Source organism: Osmerus mordax, chromosome 25 (genome assembly GCF_038355195.1).
Source record: "Osmerus mordax isolate fOsmMor3 chromosome 25, fOsmMor3.pri, whole genome shotgun sequence".
NCBI lineage: Eukaryota > Metazoa > Chordata > Actinopteri > Osmeriformes > Osmeridae > Osmerus > Osmerus mordax.
The window spans coordinates 6,606,465-6,616,115 of NC_090074.1; the positions used below are offsets into that span (position 1 = coordinate 6,606,465).

Here is a 9,651-nt window from a genome sequence, read left to right on the forward strand (position 1 = left end):
GAACTTGAATTCCAATACTTTATCAGATAGATGTTTAATATAAATCTCTAGCTGCCTGTAATTCATACCTTTCCATGGGGTTGAGGTTGGAGAAGGAGGAAGTGTTTAGGAGTGGGGATAGAGACAGATTCAGGGAGTCGAAGAACAGGTTTAGCAAGGCGGTGAGAAAGGCTAAACGACTGTACTCTGAGAGACTAAAACACCAATTCTCAGCTAACGACTCTGCTTCTGTCTGGAGAGGGCTCAGGCAGATCACCAACTACCAGCCCAGAGCCCCCCACACCACTAACAACTCTCGCCTGGCCAACGACCTAAACGAGTTCTACTGTCGATTTGAAATACAATTGGACTGTCCTGAACAACAACAACACCTACCCACCCTTGAGGCCTCCCCCCCCCCCCATCACCATAGAGACAACTCTCTCCATTCAGGAAGGAGAAGTTAACAGACTGTTCAAGAGGCAGAACCCCCGCAAAGCAGCTGGGCTGGACTCTGTCTCTCCTGCCCCCCTCAAGCACTGTGCTGACCAGCTGTCTCCGGTGTTCACCAACATCTTCAACACCTCCCTGGAGACATGCCATGTGCCAGCCTGTCTCAAGTCCTCCACCATCATTCCTGTGCCCAAAAAGCCAAGGCCAACAGGACTTAATGACTACAGACCCGTCGCCCTGACCTCTGTGGTAATGAAGTCTTTTGAGCGCCTAGACCGCCAAGACCAAAACCTCACGCCATAAGAACAGTTTCTTCCCTCCTGTAACTAGCCTTATCAACAAGGCCCCCAACTGACACTGTCACTTTATCACATACAGCCCTACTGCACTCTCAGATTGTTAGTTTTATTTGATATTTTATATTGTATAGTTCTGTCAGTATGTTGTTGTACATTTTTAAAACATTGTTTTTATATTTAAGGATAAGCACACTTACTTTAAGATTTTAAGATTCACTATGTTTATATGTTTACTGTATGCACCTGCCCACCACTCTGATTGTGAATGTATCAATATATCCTTCAAAGTTCATACATGTATACTGAATGTATCAATGCCATGATAACTAGTTAACACTTAGTGTGGTTTCCTACCTCTGCCATTTTCCCTCCCTTTATAGAGAAAGATAGAAAACATGATCCTGACTATGGCAAACATTCTCAGTTTTCTTTCATTCTTACTAGAGCATCTGCTAGATGTATGTTCCAGTCTTTAGAATGTGGAGATTGTTTCTGAACAATTGGAAACACCAGCTGTAGTTCTGGAAGGTAGAATATGACTAGAATACGACTAGAATATCAAAGTTGTACATTACCTACAATGAACGCAAACCCTTTCATTTTTTAAACATTGTGTACATCATACACAATGGTACAAAGCAACAAATACTATTCAAAACCTTTTCTCAATACTGTGTGAAGAGATTGTACTTCAGTGTAGTGTTTACTTCATATAGACAGAGACTTACATGTATTTGTGCCCGCAATTTCTGAGAACCGACTAACCAGACCAGTCAGACTTCTCAACGGCTGTGGAGAATGATGTGAGCCAAGCAGAACTGTTTCACACATAAATAAAGATCATGTTTTGTAACATGATTCTGACACATACATTGAAAATATGTTGACAGAAGTCTATATGGTATCTGCAAAAGTATCAGTCTTCTTGAAGCACTTACATATCCCTTAGATGTGTCTTTGATTATGGAAAATGTGTTCACTGGTATTTGATTTGTTCTCTTCCTCCTGTCTGTACACACACACACAGGGAACAGCTGGAATGAGGAAACAGGGATGTCAGGTGCTGTCTTTATCTAACCAGTTTAGCAGCCTTGATTGTTAACACTGGTAACATTAAACAACAGTCCAGCTCTCGAATGATGTGAAGTGATATATTTAGGTCTGTTAGGCCCAGACATACACACATAGGTTATGGAGTTACACAGACTGTTCCTTGGCATCTACTACAGTAACACTGTTACAACCAGGCACTTCTAGTCCTTGATTATCTGCAGCACTTCATACATGCACTATTATAGGTCGCTTTGGATAAAAGCCTGCTAAATTAAATGTAAACGATGATGCCAAAATATGCAACACTTTAATGATACATTCAAACATCATATCATGTGTAACATGCAGGCAGAGTCGGAGGCCTTGGGACGATTTAAGCACATTTACATTTAAATTGAGTCATTTAGCAGACGCTCTTATCCAGAGCGACTTACAGTAAGTACAGGGACATTCTCCCCGAGGCAAGTAGGGTGAAGTGCCTGGCCCAAGGACACAACGTCATTTTTCACGGCTGGGAATCAAACTGGCAACCTTCAGATTACCAGCCCGAACCCCTAACCGCTCAGCCACCTGGCTCCCACACATACATGCGTTTAAAAAACAAAGGCGTCCAAGCAGAAGATTAGAATGGGGCGTCTTCTCTTCAGTGAGCCATGCTCCGCCCAGTAACTCTCCTCAGCCTGCACCGGTTGCAAGAGAGACACCGGTTAGTTCAATCACCAATCTAAGTTGCCGGAGACCAGCGCTCAGCCTCTGCTCCCTCTCGTTTCCTCGTCCTCCTTCTTCTGAGCACCGCTGCTCTGGTTTGTGGACCGGCAGGCTGATCGCTGACAGGGCTCAGCTGTGCAGCCTGTCAGTGGAGCGTGTGGTGGATAGACGAGTGTACACTCTGCCCACCTGACCTGTCCATGTGGAGCCCGGTGTTGCCGTCCCTGGTGCTGAGAGCACGAGGAAGGCCTCGACTCTCCACAGATGTTAGTCATGGAATACCACAGCTGGTCACGTGTTGAAGTACTGGAGCAGGTGTTAGAAGTACTGGGGTAGTTGTTAAAAGCCCTGGGGCAGGAGTTAGAAGTATTGGGGTAGTTGTTTGAAGTACTGGGGCAGTAGTTAGAATGAATGCCTTTAGAGTCATTGCATATAACAACAAAATTAAATTGCACTTCTCCTGGTGGTGACACATAGTACGACAGGACAGTATAGTAAAACATGAATTAAGACATAAAAAAGAGACCTAAGCAATATGTAAATAAATAAGTACAAATAAGTAAATGAATAAATAAGTAAATCCATTCTAAAAATGTATAAGTAGCTAAAAGAAGACATAGTCTATAAAGTGCAGTGCGGTCCCTATGGGTCATGAGTTCAGGTGTTTTATGGCACTTGGATAAAAAATATTCAAAAGCCTGGAAGTGCGACCCCAGGAAAGGTCTGTAACGCCTTCCAGATGGCAGCAGAGTGAAGAGGTTGTGACCTGGTTGGGAACAATCCTTAATTATATGTTTTGCCCGCTGCAGGCATCTGGTGTCATATATATCAGTAAGTGAGGGGAGATTTGTGTGAATTATGTATTGTGCTGATTTCCTGACTCTGTCCAGCGCCTTTTTGTCATCAGCGGTGCAGCAGCTAAACCAGAATGTCGTGCAAAATGATACTTTGGACAGAACAGTTGTAAAAGGATAAAAGCAGCTTCTGGGGGAGGTTGGTTTTGTTGAGTGACCTGAGAAAGTACAGCCGCTGCTGTGCTTTCTTCACAAGGGCTGTGGTGTTGGTTGTCCAGGTGATGTCCTGTGGTGTTGGTTGCCCAGGTGATGTCCTGTGGTGTTGGTTGCCCAGGTGATGTCCTGTGAGATGTGTGTCCCCAGGAATCTGAAGTCCTTAACCCTCTCCGCAGTGTCCCCATTGATGTAGACCTGGGCAAGGTCAGTCCTCTTCCTACGGAAGTCTACCACCACTTCTTTGGTCTTAAAAGTGAGAGACAGGTTGTTGGTGGAGCACCAGGTGGAGAGTTTGGGGATTTCATCCCTGTAGGCGGACTCATCATTGTTGTGAATAAGTCCTACCACAGTGGTGTCATCCGCAAACTTGATCCAAATATTGGACATGAACTGGGGTGCAGTCGTGAGAGTATAAGGTGTATAACAGGGGACTCAACACACAACCCTGGGGGGCCCCAGTGCTGAGTGTGAGGACAGAGGAAAGTTGGGAGCCCAGCCCAACTGACTGGGGACGGTTTGTTAAGAAGTCGTGGATCCATCTGCAGATGTTAGTGCTGATGCCCAGGCTTTGTAGCTTGGACACCAGTCTTCCGGGGATGATGCAGTTGAATGCAGAGCTCAAGTCCCCAAAACGTAGGTGCCAGGATGTTCAAGGTGGGTCAGCACACAGTGCAGGGCTGAGTTGATGCCATCCGAGGTTGACCTGTTTGCTTTATAGGCGAACTGGTGCTGATCCAGTGTGGAGGGGAGGGAGGCTTTTATGTGATTTAGCAGCAGTCTGTCAAAGCACTTCATAACCGTGGAAGTGAGGGCGACTGGTCTATAGTCATTGAGGCTACTTACAGCGGATTGTTTTGGAATGGGCACAATGGTGGCTGATATGAGGCTCTTGGGGATGGAGCAAGTAGGGAGTCAGGTGGCTGAGCGGTGAGGGAATCGGGCTAGTAATCCGAAGGTTGCCAGTTCGATTCCCAGTCATGCCAACTGACGTTGTGTCCTTGGGCAAGGCACTTCACCCTACTTGCATCGGGGGAATGTCCCTGTACTTACTGTAAGTCGCTCTGGATAAGAGCGTCTGCTAAATGACTAAATGTAAATGTAAGTAGACAGAGAGAGGTTGAAGATGGAGGTAAATACCTCAGCCAGCTGGTCGGCACAGTCCCTCAACACTCTCTCAGGGCCGGCAGCCTTCCTGGGGTTCACACCAAGAAATGCCCTCCTGACCTTCTCTGTGTTCAGAGAGAATGTCAGGGCATCTGTGGGCAAGAGTGGTAATGGTGTGGCTGATGTTAACTCAGTCCTGGTCCCGTTTGCCTCAAAGCGCGCAAAGAAATGGTCGAGCGTTGAAGTGTCCCTCAATCTTCCTCCTCTAGGCTGCTTTTGCTTCCTTGATGCCTGTCTTTAAGTTGGATCTGGCAGTGCTGTATACTTCCATGTCCCCAGACCTGAAGGCCTTATCACGGTTTTTCAGCAGCAGCTTGACCGCCCTGTTCATCCATGGTTTGTTGTTGTGATAGCGTTTGACCTGTCTCTCAGCAGTGACATTGTCAATGCAGGTCTTAATGTCGTGCAGAACAGTGCAAGTGTAGCCCTCAAGACTCTGCTGTGAAAAAAGGGCCCAGTCAGTGCGCTGAAAACAGTCTTGCAGTTGTGGAATCGCAGTAGCACGCCACAGTTTTATTAGTTTCACTGTGTGCACAGATCTCTTAAACGCGGGTCTGTACGCTGGTGCGAGAAAGAGGGTCAGATGGTCAGACTGCCCTAGATGGGGGTAAGCAGTACTGGGGCAGGTGTAAGCAGTACTGGGGCAGGTGTTAGAAGCACTGGGGCAGGTGTAAGCAGTACTGGGGCAGGTGATAGCAGTACTGGGGCAGGTGTAAGCAGTACTGGGGCAGGTGTTAGAAGGTCTGGGGCAGGTGTTAGTAGTACTGAGGCAGGTGTTAGAAGGTCTGGGGCAGGTGTTAGCAGTACTGGGGCAGGTGTTAGCAGTACTGGGGCAGGTGTTAGCAGCACTGGGGCAGGTGTTAGCAGTACTGAGGCAGGTGTTAGCAGTACTGGGGCAGGTGTTAGCAGTACTGGGGCAGGTGTTAGCAGTACTGAGGCAGGTGATAGCAGTACTGGGGCAGGTGTTAGCAGCACTGGGGCAGGTGTTAGCAGTACTGGGGCAGGTGTTAGCAGCACTGGGGCAGGTGTTAGCAGTACTGGGGCAGGTGTTAGCAGCACTGGGGCAGGTGTTAGCAGCACTGGGGCAGGTGTTAGCAGTACTGGGGCAGGTGTTAGCAGTACTGGGGCAGGTGATAGCAGTACTGGGGCAGGTGTTAGCAGCACTGGGGCAGGTGTTAGCAGTACTGGGGCAGGTGTTAGCAGTACTGGGGCAGGTGTTAGCAGCAGTGGGGCAGGTGTTAGTAGTACTGGGGCAGGTGTTAGCAGTACTGGGGCAGGTGATAGCAGTACTGGGGCAGGTGTTAGCAGTACTGGGGCAGGTGATAGCAGTACTGGGGCAGGTGTTAGCGGTACTGGGGCAGGTGTTAGCAGTACTGGGGCAGGTGATAGCAGTACTGGGGCAGGTGTTAGCAGTACTGGGGCAGGTGTTAGCAGTACTGGGGCAGGTGTTAGCAGCAGTGTGAGGTTCAGGGTCCTTGGTGCTCCGTGGGGCCTGGTCTCCTGTCAGGTCAGAGACCCTGAAGCCCCCTGTACGTCTGTCTGCACAGAGCCAAGCTTCACTGTCACCACCCATCTACAGTGGAGGAATCATCTGTGTGTCTGGATCCTGTCTGACGTACTTCCTGTACGTCTCATTAAATAAGGGTTTAATACATGAATGTACATAATATGTTAACAATATAGACAACTCTTGTTTAATTATGCTCTAGTTCTCTCTAGTGTTCAGAAGAGGAAACTACAGGACTAATGCTCTTTATGACTTGTTCTCCCCCAGAACATTAACCACCTTATTCTCCTCTGAAAACACTGTTCAACAAAAAGCACAAGAAACATTCTGCGGATCTTTTGTATTTATTTAATAGATTAGTATAAAATATAAATGCTTAATTTATTTTTATTTTCAGAATTTCCAAAGGACCATTTCTCCAGGATCTTAACAAGTTTAACAGCAGATAAACAGAGTAAAAGGATATTTACAGACATCAACACAGTATGAATCAAGCTCAGCTCTCTGGCTATGTCAGTTGTTCAATCCCCCCTCTATAGAAAGGAGTTGTATCAGTAGCTTCTTCCTCCTCTTCCACTTCCTCCACCCCCTCCTCTGGTCCTAGGTAAGAGTTGTTCTATGCACTGACTTCATGGACTTCATCTAAAAACTTAGTACTGAGATCTATTATTTTATGCTGAAGTCTATTTATCTCTCTATTCTTCTCCTGCATCTCTCTATTCATCTCCTGCATCTGTCTGCTGAAGTCTCTCTGCATCTTAGTGTGTGAGATCATGATGCTCCTCTGTAGCTCAGGTAGGACCACCTTCATCAGGTTTCTCTCTGCTTCAACTCTGGCCTCTCCTTCATAGTTCTCCCTGAACTCCTCCATCTCCTGCCTGTGTCTCTCCTCCCTCTCCCTCCTCTCATTCTCTCCCTCCTCTCTAAATCTCTCCAGCTTTCTCTCCATCTCCTCTCTCCGGTCAGTCTCTCTCTTCAGCTCCCTCTCCAGCTCTCTCTTCTTCTCCTCATTCCTCTCTTCCTTCACCTGTCTCTCCAGTTCAGATGTTCGATGGCTGAGTGTTCTGATGTCTCCCTCGTGCTCCTGGATCACTCCCTTTATCTTCTTCAGAGAGTTCTGCAGCTCTGTCTCAAACTTCTCTTTCCTCTCTGTCTCCTCCCTCTGTATCTTCTCCTCTCTCTCCCTCTGAATCTTTCCCTCCATCTCTCTGACCTGGGCCTCTGCCTCCTGGTAGGTCTGACTGCTGTAGAAGCTCTCTCTGTTTCCTGCCACCATCTCCTCTACCTGGTGCAGCAGCTCTGGGACCTGAGTGCCATGGGCCCTGTCCTTCATGTTGAGGACGTGGTACCTGTTCCCACATTTCTCTACAAGCTGCTGGAGTTCCTGACTTCCTGTTTGGAGAAACTCCTCCATGCTCTGCTCTCTCAGACTGTCATCATGGGTGAACAGAATGACAGTGTGTCCCCAACAACCCTCTCCAAACATGTCCTCCATTCTCTCCATGGCTCCTCTCTCCTCCCCCTCAGAGGGCTCCACTGGTACGACCAGGAGGAAGGCGTGGGGTCCCGGGGCGGACAGACGGACACACAGCCCTACATCCTGTCTCATCTCCTCCAGAGAGAGTCCAGGGCAGAACCAGTCTGGAGTGTCCACCAGCACCAGCCGTCTCCCACACACGTCCCCCTCTCTCCTCCTGCTCCTCTGGGTGACTGCAGAGGGGCTGTCCTGGGCCCCAAACTCCTCTCTGCCCAGGATGGTGTTTCCTGCTGCCCTCCTCCCAGCCCCAGTCCTCCCCAGCAGCACCAGTCTCAGCTCAGACACACTGGGAGACACTGGAGGGTCTGGACTGCTGCTCTCTCCCCCCACTGCAACACAACACAGGGACATGGTCACACCACTGGTCTAGATGGTTTCTAGTTGAAGAGGAAAGTACATCTAGTCTGATATTAACTACTCAATTAGCTATGTTTTAAAACTGTGATTATTGTCTGAAAAATACAAAATAACATGAATAAAAAATGTGTAATAATGAACATCTCTATAAGAATAAATCATAATAAAAGTTCCTCACTGCAGAGCAGTATACATAGCAGTATCAGGACGTTTGAGATTATAAACCTGAACTCTATAATCACTATGAAACACACAGTAGGATAGAAGATGTAAGGACAGTAGAGGATGGGTTAGATGTTCAGGTGTTTGTAGGTGTCTGTAACAGAGTTGATGACTCACTCTTTGGAGGTTGTTCCATGCTGCGTCTCCTCCTGACCCCAGGTACCACAGTAGAACCTTCATCCTGTGGTAGTGGTGGGTCTGTATCTGGGGTCTCTCCTCCCACTGCAACACAACACAGGACACAGCTCAAACTATTGACGTGAGGGTCACCCTGGACATTCATACCAGATGTTCACCTCAACAGAGTCATCTGACTGATACTGAACCCAGCGTTAGACAGGTTCCTGTAGGTGCATGACCAGTGTATAGAGAATGGACTGGGTATTCAGGTGTTTTAACAGTTGAGGACTCACTGTTTAGAGGTGGATCCATGCTGTCTCTCCTCCTGATTGGTAGTTTGGGTTCTGCTGAGATCTTTCCTCTCTCTAAAACACAAGATGAAACAACCATTCAGAGGGCATCATATTTAGAGGGAAATATTCAAACTAAAACTTCACATTATAACACTCACCAGTGGTTTTAACCGATAACTCATTTCTCTGTCTCTGTACCTCAGTGTTTAGGTCACATATCTGCTGTGCTGAAATAATAGAAAATAAAAACCATAAACATACCATTTCCAAACACAAAACACTTCAAATGTATCACAGAAATTATATGAAATTCAAGTTACGCCATGAAATCTTACCAAGTTTAATGTTTTCATTTTTGACATCTTCAACATGTCTGTCTCTCTCCTTCAGCAATTCACCTCTCTCTGCCATTTGAATGTCCTTCTCTTCCAGTCTCTTCTGTTTCTCTTTACCTTCACTCTCTAGTCTCTCCAGTCGTTGGTCTCTTTCTTCTAATTCTCCCTCCTTGTCTCTCAGTCTCTGTTTCCTCTCCTCCACTTCCGAGTCTTTCTCCTGCAGTTGGACTGTAAGCTTCTCTACTTGGTTGTTCTTGTCCTGCAGGTCTTTTCTAAGCTCCTCCTGTTGTCTCTCCTTCTCTCTCACCTGCTGGGTCATGTCATCCAGTTGTGTCTCTTTCTCCTGAAGGTGTTGGTTCTTCTCCTTCAGTTGTGTTGTGGTTTCCTCCAGTCTGCTCTCTGTGTCCTCTAGTTGTTTATTCCTCTCCTCCAGGAGTGAATCCTTCTCTTCTATCCTCTTTTCACTCTCCCTCAGTGTCTTATTCACCTCCTCCAGGTGTCGGCCCTTTTCCTCCAGCTTCTGGTTCCTGTCCTCTAGAAGTTCATCTCTCTCTCTTAGTTGTTTGTCCTTCCCTTCCAGACTCTTCTCTAACTCTTTGCCTTCACTCTCTAGT

The 9,651-nt window shown here is 47.2% G+C and overlaps 1 protein-coding gene across 1 annotated transcript; it reads right to left on the reverse strand.

Moving 5' to 3' along the window:
- Positions 1-3,535: 3,535 nt before the first annotated feature.
- LOC136933337 (uncharacterized) lies at positions 3,536-9,356 on the reverse strand. Its single transcript, XM_067228652.1, has 6 exons — positions 9,155-9,356; positions 8,703-8,774; positions 8,407-8,511; positions 7,201-8,039; positions 4,932-5,102; positions 3,536-3,892 (listed from the first exon to the last, which is right to left on the reverse strand). The coding sequence occupies exons 1-6, from the start codon at positions 9,354-9,356 to the stop codon at positions 3,536-3,538; spliced, it is 1,746 nt and encodes a 581-aa protein (XP_067084753.1).
- Positions 9,357-9,651: the final 295 nt, after the last annotated feature.